The 23,630-nt window shown below is 45.1% G+C and overlaps 1 protein-coding gene across 3 annotated transcripts in view; it reads left to right on the forward strand.

Annotated features, from left to right (window-relative positions):
- Positions 1 to 23,630, forward strand: part of LOC115177205 (neuronal acetylcholine receptor subunit alpha-7) — a 36,690-nt gene that overhangs the window by 3,941 nt on the left and 9,119 nt on the right. For 2 of the 3 annotated variants that reach the window (XM_029737781.1, XM_029737780.1), the window contains exons 2-4: positions 17,977 to 18,116; positions 18,229 to 18,273; positions 18,391 to 18,500. In XM_029737781.1, the coding sequence (XP_029593641.1) occupies positions 18,039 to 18,116; positions 18,229 to 18,273; positions 18,391 to 18,500 (233 nt within the window). In that variant the 5' untranslated portion in view covers positions 17,977 to 18,038. Of the gene's footprint in view, positions 1 to 4,307; positions 4,434 to 17,976; positions 18,117 to 18,228; positions 18,274 to 18,390; positions 18,501 to 23,630 lie in introns of those variants that run through there. The other variant, XM_029737779.1, reaches the window with a different exon arrangement.

The following is a 23,630-nucleotide window of genomic DNA, read 5'->3' on the forward strand; positions in this document are numbered from 1 at the left end:
TCTCCCGGTCGCGGCCGGCTGCGACAGAGCCTGGACTCGAACCAGGATCTCTAGTGGCACAGCTACTTAGACCACAGTAATTAGAAGTTATAATGTGTGGCTGTGCCAACCTTCATCAGAGCAGTGTTCAATACTGCTGCCTTAGTTTTTTGGCCCTCTCTCTTTTCCCACCATCCTTCACTAACTATGTTCTATATGTTACTTTTTAATCCCCCTCTCCCCGCTCATGCTAGCCTCCACACTTCATTGCTCCCCTTCTCAATGGAAACTGAAGACCAGGAGAAATAGGGAAGGGGGAAGGAGAGAGAGAGAGGGATAGAGACAGAGAAAGTGAGAGGAGTCAAAAGGCAGGGAGAAAGGTGGGTGTAAAGAGAGTGAGACGGGTAGTGTATTGGGAATGGACAATTCCATGGTAACTGGCTCCGATCTTTCACTTAAAATGTATGCCAAACAAATAAAATGTTTTCAAAGTTAAACCATCTATATGCATAAGGACCACTTTTAACAATTTACTTAGAAAATTTTACAAAAACACATTTACTGGAAGAACTGTGCAGATGCAAAGTTTGATAACAGAATTTAGGTAAATCAATATTTTTTTTATGTGACCACCTTTTCCAAAAACTCTTAATTATTTTCTCAGAATTAAGATTCAAAGACGTCTGCAGAAAAAATGGGGTGTCAGCTATGACATGTCACCTTGAGTTTGAAAAAATCTATTTTGGTTATTAAACAACAGTAAGTGAAGTGGATGTACACACAGTAACAGAATTGCAGTAACAGAATTTCATATTGGGTCCCTGATCTGAACTACACAGAAATGAATAAACCAAATTGTATTTGTCACATGCACCGAATACAACAGGTATAGACCTTGCCTTGAAATGATTGCTTATGAGCCCTTCCCAACAACGCAGAGTAAAAAAGAAACATTTATTAAAACCCAAGGGGAATAAAATACACAAGAATGAAGTTATATACAGGGAGTACCAGTACCAGATCAATGTGCAGGGGTACGAGGTATTAGATGTAGATACATTTACTGTATGTAAATAAAGGCAGGGTAAAGTGACATCACAATATACAGTATAATAACAAGAGTAATAATTATGGATATGAATGCCATTCTCTTCATGCAGATGTATCCTAAATAGGTACACAAAGATAGAAATATGTCATATCTTCCTTTGCATATTTGGTTATTATTTTACACACTAGATATTATTTTAATAAGCTCTGCCACCAAACAAGACTAAATTTGGTTGTCTGGACCGGACCAAATCTGAACCAATCATAGATGTCTATGTTTCACATGTTTGGAGATCAAAAGCACAGTAGAGCTCAGGGCCCTTAACTGCCATTTGTTTCCTATTCCTCGAAAAGGTTATTGGAAATGTTCTTGTGCAATTTCTTATGTTTCTCCTTAAGTAAACATTTAAGAAGAAATTAGATTCTTGAAAATAAAGTTATTGGATTTGTTCTTAATTCCAAGATAGCTAAACCCTTGTCTTAAACTTTGGGCAGTGAGAGAATAAGCTCATGAAAGAAATTGAACATGTTTAATTCACTCAAACTTCATATGAAAGTTTCAGTATAGATTATTTTAAACCCAATAACATGTTTTTAAACAGTAATCTCAGTAGGAAATATGCTAACATGATTGCCATTGCTAGCTGGATAACTAGCTAAATCGGTTGCCTAGCAACAAACATCTTAAGAAGATTCGTAAGAAGATATTTGAGGAGTTCGTAAGAAAATCATTAATTCTTAAGATATTGTTGAGTAATTGCATTTGCAAACTATTTTATGAACTTCCTAGTACCCCTGGTTGGGAACCACTGCAGGAGAGTATAGTCTAGTAGAGTATAGTTCAGCACAGTACAGTGCAGTAGAGTAAAGTACAGTATAGCTCAGTACAGTACATTATAGTGTACTCAACTCTAGTGTGCTGTACTATGTACTGTACTGAACTCTACTCCACTCTATTCTACTCTACAGTACAGGAATGTACTTTACTGAACTATACTCTACTTTTCTTTACTGTACTGCAATGAACAATACTCAACTTTCCTTTACTGTACTGTGCTCTGTTATACTGTAATGTACTGAAGTATACTCTACTTGTCTTTAGTGTACTGTACTGTACTGTACTCTACTGTTGTGTACTGTACTGTATGTGATGTCCAAACTTGTTAAACATAGACGTCTATGATTGGCTCAGATTTGGTCCAGACGTCTGTGGACGTTGAAATCAAGGCCGGTCCGGTCCGAACCAAAGGACAATGTCTGTGGGCGGTGTCGTAGTCACTTAATAATTCATAAACAAACTTGATATCAGTAAAAACACTATAATGCATCGATAGGCCTACCTTTACTTGTTACTTCTGTGAACTTTTATTATCCTCCCTCCTCATGAGGGAGAGAAATAATACAATATCTGAAAGATACGCGGGTTTTTGGTAATGGAATTTCAAGGCACAAGGGCATTGTTTCTTAAACTTACAGAAGGCAGAAAAAATGATACTAAATATAAATGTTGATATTAGTTGGCAGGGGTCTTCACTTAAGACTTTTTCTGGTAGATGTTTTCTAAGACCCCTTTTCCATCTTTTAGACAATAAATCAAAGCCTTTGTTTATGCCACATTTTTGGGATGGAAAATGGTTGAAAAATGTATATATGCCTTAATTCCTAAAAAATATAGACTCATAGTTTTCATTTGACACCCAATATGAACTTCACTTGTTGGTCCTCATGGGTCATTTAGCAAGGAAATTACCGAATGTATCAGGGCAATTCTCCCTCTTTCACACAGTCTCTCCATCCAGAACATAGTCTCTCCATTTGTATCAAAACGACTTATTGCTTTCCTTCCTCTCTTCCCCTTTCCTCTCTGACCTCTCATTCGCCATTGCTACTAACACCTGGCTCACAACCTCTCTCTACACTCTTAGAAAATAAAGGTGCTATCTAAAACTTAAAACGGTTCTTCGGCTGTCCACATAGGAGAACCCTTTGAAGAACCCCTTTTGGTTCAGTCCAGTCAATTTTTCCCACACCGATCTCGACAAGCAATTTCTGTATGGACCTCACTTTGTGCATGGGGACATTGTCATGCTGAAACAGGAAAGGGCCCAAACTGTTGCCACAAAGTTGGAAGCACAGAATCATCTAGAATATCATTGTATACTGCAGCGTTAAGATATCCCTTCACTGGAACTATGGGGCCTAGCCCGAACCATGGAAAACAGCTCCAGACCATTATTCCTCCTCCACCAAACTTTACAGTTGGCCCTATGCATTCGGGCAGGTAGCATTCTTCTGGCATCCGTGAGATGGTGAAGTGTGATTCATCACTCCAGATAACATGTTTCCACTGCTCCAGAGTCCAATGGCGGAGAGCTTTACAGCACTCTAGCCAATGCTTGGCATTGCGCGTGCTGATCTTAGGCTTGTGTGCGGCTGCTCGGCCATGGAAACTAATTTCATGAAGCTCCCGACAAACAGTTCTTGTAATGACGTTGCGTCCAGAGGCAGTTTGGAACTCAGTAATGTGTGTTTTGCAACCGAGGACAGACAATTTTTACGCGCTATGCGCTTCAGCACTCGCCGGTCCTGTTCTGTGAGCTTGTGTGGCCTACCACTTCGCGTCTGAGCCATTGTTGCTCCTAGATGTTACCGCTTCACAATAACAGCACTAACAGTTGACCGGGGCAGAAATGTGTGCAGGTGACGAACTGACTTGTTGGAAAGGTGGCATCCTATGACGGTGCCATGTTGAAAGTCACTCAGCTTGTCAATAAGGCTATTCTACTGCCAATGTTTGTCTATGGAGAGTGCATGGCTGTGTGCTCCATTTTCCACACCTGTCAGCAACGGGTGTGGCTGAAATAGCTGAATCCACTAATTTGAAGGGGTGTCCACATACTTTTGTCTATATAGTGTAGTTCTACCTGGAAACAGAAAGGTTTCTCCTATGGGGACAGCCGAAGAACCCTTTTGGAACCCTTTTTTCTAAGAGTAACTACGGCCTCTTCTCCTCTTTCTCCCTCCATGTACCTCTCTTCCTGTGTTGCTGCCAGCTTCTCTCCACCAATCCAAACTCCCTTTTTCTCCCTCTTTGTCTTCCTATGCGCTCAGCTTGTTTTTCTTCTTGCCTCTCTGCCTCCCTACCCTCCTTCTCTTCCTTGTCTCTCTCTCTCTTCTCTACGTCTGTTGCTGCCCGGCTTGCTCCTGACTTGTCCTCCCTCCCTCCCTCCCTCCCTCTGTATTCCACGCTACCCTGCCTCCCTCCCTCTGTATTCCACTCTACCCTGCCTCTCTCTCTCCGTCTCTGTTCTTCCCCATCTCTTTCTCTGCTCTCTATGTTCAGTAGTGCAACATGAGGCAGTCTGTGGCTATCTGTCTGTTTGGACTCTCAGCTCTGCTTCACGGTGAGTGACTTTCATGTTCTCTCTCTCTGTGTATGTGTGAGTGTTGTGTATGTGTTTCTACGTGTACGTGCAATATGTGCAAGTCCATTGATATGAGAACTCAACCGTACAGTTCCAGCTGCATAGCAGAGAGAGAAGAGAGGAGAGGGAAAGGAACAGAGAGGGAGGAGAGAAGAGGAGCAGGAATAAAGAGAGACAACGGAGAGGAATGATCACAGAGCTTACAGGATAGGATGTTGTTCATCACAGTTGTAAAATCCAACCCTCCTGTCTTGTTTAATCCATCATTGGTTGATGTGTTCCTCTCTGCACCAGCAGCAGTGTCTTAGATGGCTAACATCTTGTGACTGTATATTGATATGGTACCATCTTGTGACTGTATATTGATATGGTACCACCTGGAATGCTCTTTCTGTGGGGTGATATTCACCAGAGTAATACATTGCAATACAACACAACAAATGACTCTCCACAAAGGCCGTTTACAAGCATTGTGGTACATAATAGCATATTACATACAAACGCAACATGCTGTTATAAAGACTGTACTCTACTGTATATGGGTCTACATTACATTCACTAGTTCTATATATTTATATATTTCTTAATTCCTTTCTTTTACTTTTAGATTTGTGTGTATTTTTGTGAATTGTTAGATACTACTGCACTACATGCTACACCTGCAATAACATCTGCTAAATATGTGTATGTGACCAATAACATTTGATTTGATTAGATTTTTAGTTAGACATTGCTACCGAATTTCAGCAACTGCACAGATACATTAAGTCTGATACAGTTGTGAAACAGGAATGAGTGAAGTCAGTCCACGATGGAGCTGCTAGAAGTCAAGTTCCTGGTCCTCCTGTCTGTCTGTCTGTCTGTCTGTCTGTCTGTCTGAGTGAGTGGAGGGTTTTAGTGTTTAATGCGTCACTATTTCCAGTGTGGAATAGATGAGACGTTTTAACGGCCACAGAAAGACTAGTCAATCCCCTTAAAGGTAGAGTCAGCGGAATGACGTTGCACGAGCAGCACCGCAGATAATACGATGAGCAAGATGCAAGACTTTGCTCTCACACAGTCACACACAGTATCTGCTTTTGTGCACAGGTTCGCTTCACGCTATTGCAACGTGGTAGCCACTGAACCAAAAGAGGGGTTTAGCCTCACTCTCCAACATTCTTAGTTGTTGCGGAAATTGACCCACTATGCTGTTTACTTTGTTCAGCTACGTCGTATTGCTGACTCTAGCTTTAACAATTAATGGGCCTGTCTGGATACTATCTCCCTCTCTTCAGTCTCTCTCTTCTTGATTCTCCTCATTCTCCTTCTCTCGCCTCATCTTTCTCCCTCTCTTCACTCTCTCCTCGTGATTCTCCTCTTTCACCCTCTTTTCACGTCCTGCCTCTTCCAGTTATCTATAAATCTCTGTACTCATTTTCAAAGCAGCTGTGTTTAAAACAATTTGAAACCGTTCCATTCAGATGATCTCTTCTTTTTTTTGTGTATTTCTTCTCATCATGTTTTTATTATTCTCACTCCCTTCTGTATTCATATCTTCTTCTCCTACAGCTCATCTCTTCCGCCTGTTTTAGATATTCTTCATCTCTATCGGTGCAATCATATCACTTTCGTTCTAATCCTTTCTCTATAGATTTCTCTCTCTCATTTTTCCAGGGGTGCAACTTTCACTGGGGGCGGAGGGGTAATGACACCCCCACATTCTGAAAATGCATTTTTGTCCCCCCCAGTTTTATCATTGCACTGTGATACGAAAAACAACACCTGTGTGCTTTCGGACTATGTGGACACCTTAGAGCAGTTGGGTAGGCTGTTTGGAGGTTAAAGCCAGCTGGATTTAGGACCACGCAGCCACCACAGAGCAGGCTGGCTGGACCAGCACGGGAAAGTTGAACAGAGACAGATGCATATGTGTTGCGCTCTTTCTCCGAGTTGTAAAAGCAAGCCGAGCAGAAACTGACTACTCTTTACCCTTAACTTATGTACAATTGAAGTCGGAAGTATACATACACGTTAGCCAAATACATTTAAACTCAGTTTTTCACAATTCCTGACATTTAATCCTAGTAAAAAATTCCCTGTCTTAGGTCAGTTAGGATCACCACTTTATTTTGAGAATGTGAAATGTCAGAATGATAGTAGAGAGAATGAGTTATTTCAGCTTTTATTTCTTTCATCACATTCCCAGTGGGTCAGAAGTTTACATAAACTCAATTAGTACTTGGTAGCATTGCCTTTAAATTGTGTGAGCGGACCAAGTCATTTGGTGTCACTCTAAAGTGGAAAGGTGGAATAAACGAGTCCAGAGTAGGTTTTCTTGATTCAACACAGTTCTCTATTGAGGGATTTCTGACAATACAAACACTCCAACACAGTCAATGAGAATCTCCAAAGGAACAACATACATCTTCTTTAGATGACACAGGATCACATTACGATTATCTTCAAACTATAACAACAATCACATATTCGTCACCGTCTTAATGGCTCTTCATGGATAGCACCTCTCTCTCCGTAGCCATTCTCCAAAGATAGTTTATCTTCTCCTCTTCTTGCTGGTTCCATCCTCTCTCTTGTAGGGGAAAGAGAATATCTCATTAGTACCGTCAGCTGTGCTTAATTGACTCTGGTTACCTGGTCTCACATGCCTTGTTGGGCTACTATCCGTGAGCCCAGCCTGCTCTCTGGTGGTCCTTCCACATACCTCCCCCCTCAGGACCGGACCGGAGGGTCGGGCGCCAGACGCACCGTCTTGGTCGCGTCGGGACAGCGCGTCTGCATTCCCGTTCCTCGATCCGGCCCTGTGGATGACATGGAAAGAGAACGGTTGTAAAGCAAGAAACCATCTGGCTATTCGGTTGTTATTGTTTCTCTTACCAGCCATCCACGTGAGGGGCGCATGGTCCGTAACTAATGCAAACCTCCGACCCAGTAGGTAGTACCGGAGATAATCGAGGGCCCACTTAATGGCTAGGGCCTCTTTCTCTACGGTAGCATATCTCTGTTCCCGATCGCTGAGCTTTCTACTTATAAAGAGAATCGGCCTCTCAGCTTCGCCTTCACCCTGAGCTAGTACGGCCCCGAGCCCCATATCCGAGGCGTCTACCTGTACAATGAACTCTTGTGAGAAGTCCGGAGCCTGTAGGACGAGATCAGAACACAGGCCCTCTTTTAGCAATTGAAAGGCCTCCTCCGCCTCTTCTTTCCACTCTACCCGGTTTGGCAAGTTTTTCTTGATGAGGTTTGTGAGGGGGTTGGCAATGGTTGCATATCCAGGGATAAAACGGCGATAATATCCCGTTATCCCTAAGAAGGCCCGAACGTCCCGCTTGGTCTGGGGTCGAGGCCAGTCCCGAATTGCCCTGGTCTTCTCTGCCTGTGGGCGTATTTTCCCATTCCCCACGGTGTACCCCAGGTATTCCGCTTCGGACAGACCCAGGCAGCATTTTTTTGGATTGGCCGTCAACCCTGTGGCTTCCAGACTGATGAGCACCGCCCGTAGTCGTAGGAGGTGACTATCCCAGTCCTCGCTGTGGATGACCACATCGTCTATGTACGCCGCTGCGTACTCTTGATGGGGCCGTAGAATGGCATCCATGAGGCGTTGGAAAGTTGCAGCAGCACCATGCAGTCCGAAGGGCATCCTCACATACTGAAAAAGCCCCTCCGGTGTGGCGAAGGCGGTCTTCGGGCGGTCCTCTGGAGCCACCGGCACTTGCCAATATCCCTTCGTCAAATCCAGGGTGGTGATGAACTTGGCCTTTCCTAAGCGCTCCAAGAGTTCATCCACCTGGGGCATGGGATACACGTCGAATGTAGAGATTGCATTCACGCTCCTAAAGTCGTTGCAGAGTCTCATACTACCATCGGGTTTGGGGACCAGGACTATGGGACTGGACCACTCACTCGTCGATGGCTCGATCACACCCATCCTCAGCATCTCCCTTACCTCGTTCTTGGCGATGACTCGGCGGGCCTCCGGAATCCTGTAAGGACGGATATGCACCTTCTTGCCGGGTTCAGTGTGGATATGGTGGAACAAGACATCTGTTTGTCCTGGGAATGGAGAGAATACCCGGCCGAAGTGAATAATCAGCTTGTCTAGCTGTCTCGACTGTTCCGGCAAGAGAGTTTGGCCATGGCGCACCTGTGGTAGAACCTCCTCTTTTCCTTGGCCCTCCATGGCCATCAAAGCCACCTCCTCCTCTCTTCCATGGTACTTCTTCAACAGGTTTATGTGATAGAGTTGGACCTTCTTCCTCCTGTCGGGTTGTTTGATGAGGTAATTGACCGGTGAGACCCTTTTCATTACCTCGTAGGGCCCCCTCCACTGCTCCAGCAAGCGGTGTTCAGCTGTGGGCACGAGCACCATCACTTTCTCTCCCACGGAGAACTCACGGGATGTCGCGGACTTATCGTAGGCCCAGCCTTGGGTCCTTTGTGCCTTCTCCATATGCTCCTTTACTATGGGCCACACTGCCAACAGGCGGTCTCTCATCAGGGTAACATGTTCTATTGTGGATCGAAATGGACATGGTTGGGTCTCCCAGGTCTCCTTGGCTAAGTCGAGGATCCCTCGACAGGGTCTGCCGTAGAGCAATTCAAACGGGGAGAATCCAGTGGACGCCTGGGGTACTTCTCGCAGGGCAAACATTAAGTGGGGGAGAAGCATGTCCCAGTTTTTTCCGTCTCTGGACACCACTCTTCTCAACATGCTTTTAATCGTTTTGTTCAAGCGTTCGCACAACCCGTCTGTTTGAGGGTGGAATATGCTTGTACGTATCTGTTGAACCTGATATAACCGACACAAGTCCTTCATCAACCGGGACATGAACGGGGTTCCCTGATCGGTTAGGATCGTCTTGGGAAGGCCTACCCGAGAGAACATCATGAACAATTCCTTGGCAATTCCCTTGGACGACATGTTACGCAGGGGTATGGCCTCTGGGAACTTGGTAGCGTAATCTACGACCACTAGGATGTACTCGTGTCCTCTGGCAGATTTTGGGAGGGGTCCCACGAGGTCCATAGCTATGCGTTCAAAGGGAGTCTCTATGATGGGGAGAGGAATCAAAGGGTTACATAGGTGTGGCCGTGGAGCTGTACGCTGACATTGATCACACGTCCTACAATACCTGGCCACATCCCGGGTGACACGGGGCCAACAGAATCTCTGCATGATTCTGTCGATAGTCTTGTCCCGTGCCAGGTGTCCTCCTAGGACGTGGGAATGGGCTAACTGTAGGACTGTATCCCTGTATGGTCTAGGCACCATTAGTAATTCCTGGATTTCCCCCCTTCGTTGCACGACCCAATATAAGAGACCCCGCCTGATTGCATAGTAAGGAAGAGGGGGCTCACCTGATCCATCAACGTTCCTCCCGTCGATCACCTTCACCTTCCTCATGGCCTCCCTTAGGTCTGGGTCTCTATGCTGCGAGGTGCCGAACTGTCCCTTTAATTCCTGGGGCAGGTCAACCTCGGTAGAGGGGTGTGGAGGTTGTTCCCCATCCCCTCCAGGGGTGACCGAGGAGAACCCCTTCCAGGTTCCCTCCTCGGATGGGGCTTCAAATATATCTCTTAGCGCCTGGTTGCTCCTTCCTTCCTGCGTCGTGTATAACCCTTCGCAGGTGTCTTCATCGGTGGTTTCCTGGAATATCTGTCGTAAACGTTGGGTCTCTATTTCTTCCTCTGCTCCAGAGGACAAGGACGAGGCTACGTCGCCTTGTAGGACTACTACCTCGGGCTTGGATTTGTTTTTTTTTCTTCTTTCCTGTCCCCCTTCTTCCCATGCATAACGTAATCTGCCGCAGCTCTTTATATAGAGGACAGTCTCTCCCTATCAATAATGGCACCTTCAGCTGGGGTACTTTCCCTGCTCTGACTGTACACCTTCCTTTCGGAGTGAGAATAGACAGATTCACGGTGGGGTAATAGTGGGTGTCTCCATGGATACAGGACACGGCTACTTTGTCTGGTAGCAGTGTTGCTGAAGTCACCATCCGCTCCTCTACTAACGTAACCATACTTCCCGAGTCGAGAATGGCTACCACATCTTGTCCTTCTACTCGAACCGGAATCTCTGGAGCTGGGGCTATTTCTGTTAACCAACAGTGTTGCTCATGTCCTCTCGAACCGGGATGCGTGGGGATGGGCAGCGATGACTCCGTGACCATGGACTCGTCCTTGCTAGGACATTGTGAGGCATAATGGTCTGGAGACTGACATTTATAACACCGACCCTGCTGTGTGGGGGATGACTTCTCCAACCTCCGGAGGGGGTTTGGAGGTTTCGGTGGCGGACGTGCCGGGGCGAGTCGTGGTACGGGATTTGCAGAATCCTTCCGTTCCTTCTTGTCCCCTTTTAACAACTCCCCTGTAGATCGGTATGTTTCCACCGCCTGGGCAATGTCGTCGGCTGACAACGGGTTGGTTTGACCCACAACCCTTTTTAAGTCACTGGGTAATTCCCTCAATATCTTGTCCACAACGAGGGTGTCTATTACATGTCCTACTCCCTTTCCGGGTTCCAGCCACTGTTTCATCAGTCGTATTAGAGCGAAGATCTGGGCACGGACGGGTTGGTCAGCCATATAGGTCCACTGATGGAACTTCACAGCTCTATCTCTGGCAGTCAGCTGGTACCGGGACAGGATCTCGGTTTTTAGTCGCCCATAGTCCGCAGCTTCGTGGGAATCCAGGTCAAAATAGGCTTCCTTGGCCACCCCGGTCAAAAGAGGGGCTAATGCGCTCGCCCATTCTGTGGGCGGCCACTCTTCCAAGGTGGCCGTCCTTTCGAAGGTCATGAGGAAGGCCTCGATATTATCCTCCTTGGAGAGACGAGGTAAGATGGCATGAGCAGCCGCTCTAGGCTTCACTCTAGGTTATTCTCGCCCACTCAGCTGTCGTTGCAGGAGTTCTATGGTTGTCTGCTGTGCCGTGATCAACTGTTGTAGTAGGGCGTTGTCCATCGTTCTTGAATGGTTCCTCTGTCTACTGGAAGAATCTTGATTTACTCACTTATCCTTGTGTCACTCGTCCACCTAGTGCTCACGTTCTCCACCAATGTGAGCGGACCAAGTCATTTGGTGTCACTCTAAAGTGGAAAGGTGGAATAAACGAGTCCAGAGTAGGTTTTCTTGATTCAACACAGTTCTCTATTGAGGGATTTCTGACAATACAAACACTCCAACACAGTCAATGAGAATCTCCAAAGGAACAACATACATCTTCTTTAGATGACACAGGATCACATTATGATTATCTTCAAACTATAACAACAATCACATATTCATCACCGTCTTAATGGCTCTTCATGGATAGCACCTCTCTCTCCGTAGCCATTCTCCAAAGATAGTTTATCTTCTCCTCTTCTTGCTGGTTCCATCCTCTCTCTTGTAGGGGAAAGAGAATATCTCATTAGTACCGTCAGCTGTGCTTAATTGACTCTGGTTACCTGGTCTCACATGCCTTGTTGGGCTACTACCCTTGAGCCCAGCCTGCCCTCTGGTGGTCCTTCCACAATTGTTTAACTTGGGTCAAACGTTTCGGGTAGCCTTCCACAAGCTTCCCACAATAAGTTGGGTAAATTTTGGCCCATTCCCCCTGACAGAGCTGGTGTAACTGAGTCAGGTTTGTAGTAGGCCTCCTTGCTCGCACACACTTTTTCAGTTCTGCCCACACATTTTCTATAGGATTGAGGTCAGGGCTTTGTGATGGCCACTCCAATACCTTGACTTTGTTGTCCTTAGGCCATTTTGCCACAACATTGGAAGTATGCTTGGGGTCATTGTCCATTTGGAAGACCCATTTGCGACCAAGCTTTATCTTCCTGACTGAAGTCTTGAGATGTTGCTTCAATATATCCACAACATTTTCTTCCCTCAGGATGTCATCTATTTTGTGAAGTGCACCAGTCCCTCCTGCAGCAAAGCACCCCCACAACATGATGCTGCCAACCCCGTGCTTCACAGTTTAGATGTTCTTCGGCTTGCAAGTACCCACCTTTTTCCTCCAAACATAACGATGGTCATTATGGCCAAAAAATTCTATTTTTGTTTCATCAGACCAGAGGACATTTCTCCAAAATGTACGATCTTGTCCCCATGTGCAGTTGCAAACCGTAGTCTGGCTTTTTTATGGCTGTTTTGGAGCAGTGGCATCTTCCTTGCTGAGCGGCCTTTCAAGTTACGTTGATATAGGACTCGTTTTACTGTGGATATAGATCATTTTGTACCTGTTTCCTCCAGCATCTTCACAAGGTCCTTTGCTGTTGTTCTGGGATTGATTTGCACTTTTCGCACCAAAGTGCGTTCATCTCTAGGAGACAGAATGTGTCTTCTTCCTGAGCGGTATGACGGCTCCGTGGTCGCATGGTGTTAATACTTGCGTACTATTGTTTGTACAGATGAACGTGGTACCTTCAGGCGTTTGGAAATTGCTCCCAAGGATAAATCAGACTTGTGGAGGTCTACACATTTTATTCTGAGGTCGTTTTTCTGAGGATTTCATTTGATTTTCCAATGATGTCAAGCAAAGAGGTACTGAGTTTGAAGGTAGGCCTCCAATTGACTCAAATTATGTCAATTAGCCTATCAGAAGCTTCTAAAGCCATGACACAATTTTCTGGAATTTTCATTTACGTCATTTAGCAGATGCTCTTATCCAGAGCGACTTACAAATTGGTGCATTCATCTTATGATATCCAGTGGAACAACCACTTTACAATAGTACATTTTTTTTGGGGGGGGGGGGGGGGGGTTAGAAGGATTACTTTATCCTATCCCAGGTATTCCTTAAAGAGGTGGGGTTTCAGGTGTCTCCGGAAGGTGGTTATTGACTCCGCTGTCCTGGCGTCGTGAGGGAGCTTGTTCCACCATTGGGGTGCCAGAGCAGCGAACAGTTTTGACTGGGCTGAGCAGGAACTATGCTTCCGCAGAGGTAGGGGGACCAGTAGGCCAGAGGTGGATGAGCGCAGTGCCCTTGTTTGGGTGTAGGGACTGATCAGAGCCTGAAGGTACGGAGGTGCCGTTCCCCTCACAGCTCCGTAGGCAAGCACCATGGTCTTGTAGCAGATGCGAGCTTCAACTGGAGCCATTGGAGTGTGCGGAGGAGTGGGGTGACGTGAGAGAACTTGGGAAGGTTGAACACCAGATGGGCTGCGGCGTTCTGGATGAGTTGTAGGGGTTTAATGGCACAGGCAGGGAGCCCAGCCAACAGCGAGTTGCAGTAATCCAGACGGGAGATAGATGGATTAGGACCTGCGCCGCTTCCTGTGTAAGGCAGGGTCGTACTCTGCGAATGTTGTAGAGCATGAACCTACAGGATCGGGTCACCGCCTTGATGTTAGCGGAGAACGACAGGGTGTTGTCCAGGGTCACGCCAAGGCTGGGAGGAAGACACAATGGAGTTGTCAACCGTGATGGCAAGATCATGGAACGGGCAGTCCTTCCCCGGGAGGAAGAGCAGCTCCGTCTTGCCGAGGTTCAGCTTGAGGTGGTGATCCGTCATCCACACTGATATGTCTGCCAGACATGTAGAGATGTGATTCGCCACCTGGTTATCAGAAGGGGGAAAGGAGAAGATTAATTGTGTGTCGTCTGCGTAGCAATGATAGGAGAGACCATGTGAGGATATGACAGAGCCAAGTGACTTGGTGTATAGCAAGAATAGGAGAGGGCCTAGAACGGAGCCCTGGGGGACACCAGTGGCGAGAGCACATGGTGCGGAGACCGATTCTCGCCACGCCACCTGGTAGGAGCGACCTGTCAGGTAGGACGCAATCCAAGAGTGAGCCGCGCCGAAGATGCCCAACTCAGAGAGGGCGGAGAGGAGGATCTGATGGTTCACAGTATCAAAGGCAGCAGAGAGGTCTAGAAGGATGAGAGCAGAGGATAGAGAGAGTTAGCTTTAGCAGTGCGGAGAGCCTCCGTGACACAAAGGAGAGCAGTCTCAGTTGAATGACCAGTCTTGAAACCTGACTGATTTGGATCAAGAAGGTCATTCTGAGAGAGATAGCAAGAGAGCTGGCCAAGGACGGCACGCTCAAGAGTTTTGGAGAGAAATGAAAGAAGGGATACTGGTCTGTAGTTGTTGACATCGGAGGGATCAAGTGTAGGTCTTTTGAGAAGGGGTGCAACTCTCACTCTTTTGAAGACGGAAGGGACGTAGCCAGCGGTCAAGGATGAGTTGATGAGCGAGGTGAGGTAAGGGAGAAGGTCTCCGGAAATGGTCTGGAGAAGAGAGGAGGGGATAGGGTCAAGTGGGCAGGTTGTTGGGCGGCCGGCCGTCACAAGTCGCAAGATTTCATCTGGAGAGAGAGGGGAGAAAGAGGTCAAAGCATAGGGTATTAGAATTTAGAGTGGTAGAAAGTGGCTTTAGTAGCAGAAAATGTAGAGAGGAGGGAGTGAAAAGATGCCAGGTCCGCAGGGAGGCTAGTTTTCCTCCATTTCCGCTCGGCTGCCCGGAGCCCTGTTCTGTGAGCTCGCAATGAGTCGTCAAGCAACGGAGCAGGAGGGGAGGACCGAGCTGGCCGGGAGTATAGGGGACATAGAAAGTCAAAGGATGCAGAAAGGGAGGAGAGGAGGGTTGAGGAGGCAGAATCAGGAGATTGGTTGGAGAAGGATTGAGCAGAGGGAAGCGATGATAGGATGGAAGAGGAGAGAGTAGCGGGAGAGAGAGAGAGAGAGGGAGAGAGAGCGAGCGAAGGTTGCGACGGCGCAATACCATCTGAGTAGGGGCAGAGTGAGTAGTGTTGGAGGAGAGCGAGAGGGAAAAGGATACAAGGTAGTGGTCGGAGACTTGGAGGGGAGTTGCAGTGAGATTAGTAGAACAGCTATTTAAAGACACAGTCAACTTAGTTTTTTTACACTTCTTCCTCACTGGAATTGTGATACAGTAAATTATAAGTGAAATAATCTGTCTGTAAATAATTGTTGGAAAAATTACTATTGTCATGCACAAAGTAGATGTCCTAACCAACTTGCCAAAACTATAGTTTGTTAACAAGAAATGTGTGGAGTGGTTGAAAAACAAGTTTTAATGACTCCAACCTAAGTGTATTTAAACTTCCGACTTATATACTGCTCAAGAAAATAAAGGGAACACTTAAACAACACATCCTAGATCTGAATGAAAGAAATAATCTTATTAAATACTTTTTTCTTTACATAGTTGAATGTGCTGACAACAAAATCACACAAAAATAATCAATGGAAATCCAATTTATCAACCCATGAAGGTCTGGATTTGGAGTCACACTCAAAATTAAAGTGGAAAACCACACTACAGGCGGGCCAGTCCATAGCATCAATGCCTTCCTCTTGCAGGAACTGCTGACACACTCCAGCCACATGAGGTCTAGCATTGTCTTGCATTAGGAGGAACCCAGGGCCAACCGCACCAGCATATGGTCTCACAAGGGGTCTGAGGATCTCATCTCGGTACCTAATGGCAGTCAGGCTACCTCTGGCGAGCACATGGAGGGCTGTGCAGCCCCCCAAAGAAATGCCACCCCACACCATGACTGACCCACTGCCAAACCGGTCATGCTGAAGGATGTTGCAGGCAACAGAACATTCTCCACGGCGTCTCCAGACTCTGTCACGTCTGTCACGTGCTCAGTGTGAACCTGCTTTCATCTGTGAAGAGCACAGGGCGCCAGTGGCGAATTTGCCAATCTTGGTGTTCTCTGGCAAATGCCAAACGTCCTGCACGGTGTTGGGCTGTAAGCACAACCCCCACCTGTGGACATCGGGCCCTCATACCACCCTCATGGAGTCTGTTTCTGACCGTTTGAGCAGACACATGTACATTTGTGGCATGCTGGAGGTCATTTTGCAGGGCTCTGGCAGTGCTTCTCCTACTCCTCCTTGCACAAAGGCGGAGGTAGCGGTCCTGCTGCTGGGTTGTTGCCCTCCTACGGCCTCCTCCACGTCTCCTGATGTACTGGCCTGTCTCCTGGTAGCGCCTCCATGCTCTGGACACTACGCTGACAGACACAGCAAACCTTCTTGCCACAGCTCGCATTGATGTGCCATCCTGGATGAGCTGCACTACCTGAGCCACTTGTGTGGGTTGTAGACTCCGTCTCATGCTACCACTAGAGTGAAAGCACCGCCAGCATTCAAAAGTGACCAAAACATCAGCCAGGAAGCATTGGAACTGAGAAGTGGTCTGTGGTCCCCACCTGCAGAACCACTCCTTTATTGGGGGTGTCTTGCTAATTGCCTATAATTTCCACCTGTTGTCTATTCCATTTGCACAACAGCATGTGAAATTTATTGTCAATCAGTGTTGCTTCCTAAGTGGACAGTTTGATTTCACAGAAGTGTGATTGACTTGGAGTTACATTGTGTTGTTCAAGTGTTCCCTTTATTTTTTTGAGCATTGTGTATGTATATATATATATATATATATATATATATATATATATATATATATATATATATATATATATATATATATATATATATAATCTCACTACATGACCAAAAGTATGTGGACACCTGCTCGTTGAGCATCTCATTCCAAAGTCACCCCCACCAAAGTTGCACCCCTGCATTTTTCCTTTTGTCTGCAGGAATGTAGCTGTCTCCTTGTAACTGTCCATTCTGTCTGCAGGAATGTAGCTGTCTTTTTATAACTGTCCATTCTGTCTGCAGGAATGTAGCTGTCTCTTTGTAACTGTCCGTTCTGTCTGCAGGAATGTAGCTGTCTCTTTGTAACTGTCCATTCTGTCTGCAGGAATGTAACTGTCTCTTTGTAACTGTCCATTCTGTCTGCAGGAATGTAGCTGTCTCTTTGTAACTGTCCATTCTGTCTGCAGGAATGTAGCTGTCTCTTTGTAACTGTCCATTCTGTCTGCAGGAATGTAGGTGTCTCTTTGTAACTGTCCGTTCTGTCTGCAGGAATGTAGGTGTCTCTTTGTAACTGTCCGTTCTGTCTGCAGGAATGTAGCTGTCTCTTTAACTGTCCGTTCTGTCTGCAGGAATGTAGCTGTCTCTTTGTAACTGTCCATTCTGTCTGCAGGAATGTAGCTGTCTCTTTGTAACTGTCCGTTCTGTCTGCAGGAATGTAGCTGTCTCTTTGTAACTGTGCGTTCTGTCTGCAGGAATGTAGCTGTCTCTTTGTAACTGTCCATTCTGTCTGCAGGAATGTAGCTGTCTCTTTGTAACTGTCCATTCTGTCTGCAGGAATGTAGCTGTCTCTTTGTAACTGTCCATTCTGTCTGCAGGAATGTAGCTGTCTCTTTGTAACTGTCCATTCTGTCTGCAGGATTGTAGCTGTCTCTTTAACTGTCCATTCTGTCTGCAGGATTGTAGCTGTCTCTTTGTAACTGTCCATTCTGTCTGCATGAATGTAGCTGTCTTTTTATAACTGTCAGTTTTCTCTCCTCTGCTCCACTGTCTTCCAACCCCCTCATTGCCCTCTCTCTCTCCTGCTCTCCTCCCTCATCCTCATCCCTTTCCCTCCTTTCTACTCCTTATCCCCCTCCCCCTCTCTCTCCCTCCCCCTCTCTCAGTGTCTGAGCAGGGTCCCCACCAGCGTAATCTATTGAGGGAGCTACTGAGGGACTATAACCGTATGGAGAGACCTGTTGCCAATGACTCTCTACCACTCACTGTCCGATTCTCCTACACTCTCTTACAAGTCATGAATGTGGTACGCTACCATGTTCTGTTACACACACACACACACACACACACACACACACACACACACACACACACACACACACACACACACTAGTTTAACTGTCTTCATCTTATTCCAGGATGAGAAAAACCAGATCCTCACCACTAATGCCTGGCTTCAGATGGTGAGGATGACCCTGCATGTCTGTGGGTGTCCATGCGTGGTTGTGTGTGTGTGCGCGCATTTGTGTTTCTCCGTGTAACTTTAACAATTGATTAACTGATTGACTGGATTTATATAGCAATGGTTTGACCACTACCTTCAGTGGAACCAGTCAGAGTACCCAGGAGTGAAAACCCTTCGCTTCACCACTGACCAGGTCTGGATACCTGATATACTACTGTACAACAGGTGTGGGTCTCTCTCTCTCTCTAAAAATGTATTTGTTTATTTAACTTAAAATATCGTGGCAACCAGCTGCAATAGGATTTATAGTTTGCTCAACAGTATAGGATAGATAGCAAGAGCTTTACACACCTGCATTGTACTATATACTGAGTTATATACGGTATCTTTGTAGTGACTGGGTTTATTGATACACCATCCAAAATGGAATGAATAAACACCATGCTCAAAGGGGTATTCATGTCTGCTTTTTTTACGTCTCTACCAATAGGTGCCCTTCCTTGCGAGGCATTGGAAAATCTCCCTGGTCTTTGTGATTGAATCTGTTTGAAATTCACTTCTTGACTGAGGGACCTTACAGATAATTATATGTGTGGGGTACAGAGATTAGGTAAAGAATCATGTTAACCTGTTGGGGCTAGGGGGCAGTATTTGCACGACTGGATGAAAAACGTACCCAAATTAAACTGGTTACTACTCTGGCCCAGAAACTAGAATATGCATATTAGTAGTAGATTTTGATAGAAAACACTCTGACGTTTCTAAAACTGTTTGAATGGTGTCTGTGAGTATAACAGAACTCATATGGCAGGCAAAAACCTGAGAAAAATCCAACCAGGAAGTGGAAAGTCTGAGAATTGTAGTTCTTTTTTTGATTCTCAATCGAAACTAGTGTCTGTGGGGTCACGTTGCACTTCCTAAGGCTTCCATTGGTGGTCAACAGCCTTCAGAAAGTTCTTTCAGCATTCTCCTGTCACTGGGCAGATAATAGGAGCTCAGTCACTGAGTGGACTGCCTGTGGACAAAGGGATTGGATATGCGCGATCCCGCGAGCACGCCGTTCCTTCTTTTTCTTCTTGAATGAATATGCTATTGTCCGGGTGGAATATTATCGCAATTTTACGTTAAAAATACCATAAAGATTGATTTTAAACAGCGTTTGACATGCTTCTAAGTACGGTAATGGAACATTTTGACTTTTCGTCTCTGGTACCGCGCTCAAGCGTTATGCCTTTGGATAGTGCTCTGTACGCACGAACAAAACAGAGGTATTTGGACATAAATATGGATTATTTCAAACAAAAACAACATTTCTTGTGGAAGTAGCAGTCCTGGGAGTGCATTCTGACGAAGATCAGCAAAGGTAAGAGAATATTTCTAATACTAATTCTGAGTTTAGGTGACCCCGAACTTGGCGGGTGTCTATAAAGCTTGCTGTGATGGCGAGCTATGTACTCAGAATATTGAAAAATGTGCTTTCTCCGTAAAGCTATTTTAAAATCTGACACAGCGGTTGCATCCAGGAGTAGTCTATCTATAATTCTTTTAATAATTGTTATATATTTTGTCAACGTTTGAGTATTTTTGTAAATTGACGTGCACATTCACCGGAAGTTTTGGTGGGAATACATTTTATGAACATCACGCTCCAATGTAAAATGCTGTTTTTGGATATAAATATGAACTTTATTGAACAAAACATACATGTATTGTGTAACATAATGTCCTAGGAGTGTCATCTGATGAAGATCGTCAAAGGTTAGTGCTTCATTTAGCTGTGTTTTGGGTTTTTGTGACACATGTCCTTGCTTGGAAAATGGCTGTGTGATTATTTTTGTCTATGTACTCTCCTAAGATAATCTAATGTTTTGCTTTCGCTGTAAAGCCTTTTTGAAATCGGACAATGTGGTTACATCAAGGAGAAGTGTATCTTTAAAATGGTGTAAAATAGTTGTATGTTTGAGAAAGTTGAATTTTGACATTTTGAATTTGCCGCCCTGATATTTCACTGGCTGTGTCCCGCAGGTGGGACGCTAGTGTCCCACGTAGCCCATAGAAGTTAACTTGTATGGGCTAGGTGGGACGTTAGCATCCCACTCTATTCAACAGCCAGTGGAATCGCGTGGCGCGAAGTACAAATACCTCAAAAATGCTATAATTTCAATATTTCAAACATACGACTATTTTACACCATTTGAAAGATAAGACTCTCGTTAATCTAACCACATTGTCTGATTTCAAAAAGGCTTTACAGCGAAAACAAAACATTAGATTATGTTAGGAGAGTACATAGACACAAATAACCACACAGCCATTTTTCAAGCAAGCATATATGTCACAAAAACCCAAAACACAGCTAAATGCAGCACTAACCTTTGATGATCTTCATCAGATGACACTCCTAGGACATTATGTTATACAATACATGCATGTTTTGTTCAATCAAGTTCATATTTATATCAAAAAACAGCTTTTTACATTAGCATGTGATGTTCAGAACTAGCATACCCACCGCAAACTTCCGGTGAATTTACTTAATTACTCACGATTAACGTTCACAAAAAACATAACAATTATTTTAAGAATTATAGATACAGAACTCCTTTATGCAATCGTGGTGTCAGATTTTAAAATAGCTTTTCGGCGAAAGCACATTTTGCAATATTCTGAGTAGATAGCCCAGCCAAAATGCTGTTTTTGGATGTAAATATGAACTTTATCGAACAAAACATACATGTATTGTGTAACATGATGTCCTAGGAGTGTCATCTGATGAAGATCGTCAAAGGTTAGTGCTTCATTTAGCTGTGTTTTGTGTTTTTGTGACATACAGTGGGGGAAAAAAGTATTTGATCCCCTGCTGATTTTGTACGTTTGCCCACTTACAAAGAAATGATCAGTCTATAATTTTAATGGTAGGTTTATTTGAACAGTGAGAGACAGAATAACAACAAAATAATCCATGAAAACGCACGTCAAAAATATTATCAAATTATTAGCATTTTAATGAGGGAAATAAGTATTTGACCCCTCTGCAAAACATGACTTAGTACTTGGTGGCAAAACCCTTGTTGGCAATCACAGAGGTCAGACGTTTCTTGTAGTTGGCCACCAGGTTTGCACACATCTCAGGAGGGATTTTGTCCCACTCCTCTTTGCAGATCTTCTCCAAGTCATTAAGGTTTCGAGGCTGACGTTTGGCAACTCGAACCTTCAGCTCCCTCCACAGATTTTCTATGGGATTAAGGTCTGGAGACTGGCTAGGCCACTCCAGGACCTTAATGTGCTTCTTCTTGAGCCACTCCTTTGTTGCCTTGGCCGGGGGTTTTGGGTCATTGTCATGCTGGAATACCCATCCACGACCCATTTTCAATGCCCTGGCTGAGGGAAGGATGTTCTCACCCAAGATTTGACTGTACATGGCCCCGTCCATCCGTCCCATTGATGCGGTGAAGTTGTCCTGTCCCCTTAGCAGAAAAACACCCCCAAAGCATAATGTTTCAACCTCCATGTTTGACAGTGTTGATGGTGTTCTTGCGGTCATAGGCAGCATTCCTCCTCCTCCGAACACGGCGAGTTGAGTTGATGCCAAAGAGCGCCATTTTGGTCTCATCTGACCACAACACTTTCACCAGTTGTCCTCTGAATCATTCAGATGTTCATTGGCAAACTTCAGACGGGCATGTATATGTATTCTTGAGCAGGGGGACCTTGCGGGCGCTGCAGGATTTCAGTCCTTCACGGCGTAATGTGTTACCAATTGTTTTCTTGGTGACTATGGTCCCAGCTGCCTTGAGATCATTGACAAGATCCTCCCGTGTAGTTCTGGGCTGATTCCTCACAATTTTCATGATCATTGCAACCCCACGAGGTGAGATCTTGCACGAAGCCCCAGGCAGAGGGATATTGACAGTTCTTTTGTGTTTCTTCCATTTGCGAATAATCGCACCAAATGTTGTCACCTTCTCACCAAGCTGCTTGGCGATGGTCTTGTAGCCCATTCCAGCCTTGTGTAGGTCTACAATCTTGTCCCTGACATCCTTGGAGAGCTCTTTGGTCTTGGCCATGGTGGAGAGTTTGGAATCTGATTGATTGCTTCTGTGGACTGGTGTCTTTTTTACAGGTAACAGTCTCAGCTCGTTACCTGTATAAAAGACACCTGGGAGCCAGAAATCTTTCTGATTGCAAGGGGGTCAAATACTTATTTCCCTCATTAAAATGCAAATCAATTTATAACATTTTTGACGTGTTTTTCTGGATTTATTTGTTGTTATTCTGTCTCTCACTGTTCAAATAAACCTACCATTAAAATTATTGACTGATCCTTTCTTTATCAGTGGGCGAACGTACAAAATCAGCAGGGGATCAAATACTTTTTTCCCCCACTGTATCTCCTTGCTTGGAAAATGGCTGTGTGGTTATTTTTGTCTATGTACTCTCCTAAGATAAATCTAATGTTTTGCTTTCGCTGTAAAGCCTTTTTGAAATCGGACAATGTGGTTACATCAAGGAGAAGTGCATCTTTAAAATGGTGTAAAATAGTTGTATGTTTGAGGAAGTTGAATTATGACATTTTGTTGTTTTTGTATTTGCCGCCCTGATATTTCACTGGCTGTGTCCCGCAGGTGGGACGCTAGCCCACGTAGCCCATAGAAGTTAAGGAGAAGTGTATCTTTAAAATGGTGTAAAATAGTCGTATGTTTGAGAAATTGAAATTATGATATGTTTGCTGTTTTGTATTTCGCACCATGCTATTTCACTGGCTGTTAAATAGTGTGGGATGGTCACGTCCCACCTTGCCCAGAGAAGTTAATCCACGGATGCATAGGCTGAGAAACGAACCCCAGCCTTCCGCATGGCAGGCGAGAATTCTACCGCTGAACCAACAACGCGCTATTAAAGTGATGGAGACTCCTCACAAATAACCCTATTTATAACCCTATTTATAATTGTCTGTAGTCATAAAATTAGGCACGTACTACCGATACAATTTCCAGAAAATAGCCCTAATTTAAAGGTCTAAGCCTTTCTCCTGCGATTACTCTCCTTAATCTCGCTCCCGTTGACTCTGCCTCCCTCTTTCTCCCCCGATTGTCGCGCCTGTCCTTCCCCTTATGTTTGCAATTTCGGTGGTTGTGTCCTACTCGGTCACAATGTTTACAGGGAGCCTTACACTCCCGGGCGAAATGTCCTGTCTCATCGCAATTGAAACATTTTCTATCGTCTGATCCTGTCCATTTTTTTTCTCTTAACCACAATTACCCCGATTGTTACTGTTAGATGCTCTGACTCAAACTGTTCTCTCTTTTTACAGTCTCAGTGATTATGGCCTACTTTATTGCAGCGTTTACATGG

Source organism: Salmo trutta, chromosome 37, assembly GCF_901001165.1.
Source record: "Salmo trutta chromosome 37, fSalTru1.1, whole genome shotgun sequence".
NCBI lineage: Eukaryota > Metazoa > Chordata > Actinopteri > Salmoniformes > Salmonidae > Salmo > Salmo trutta.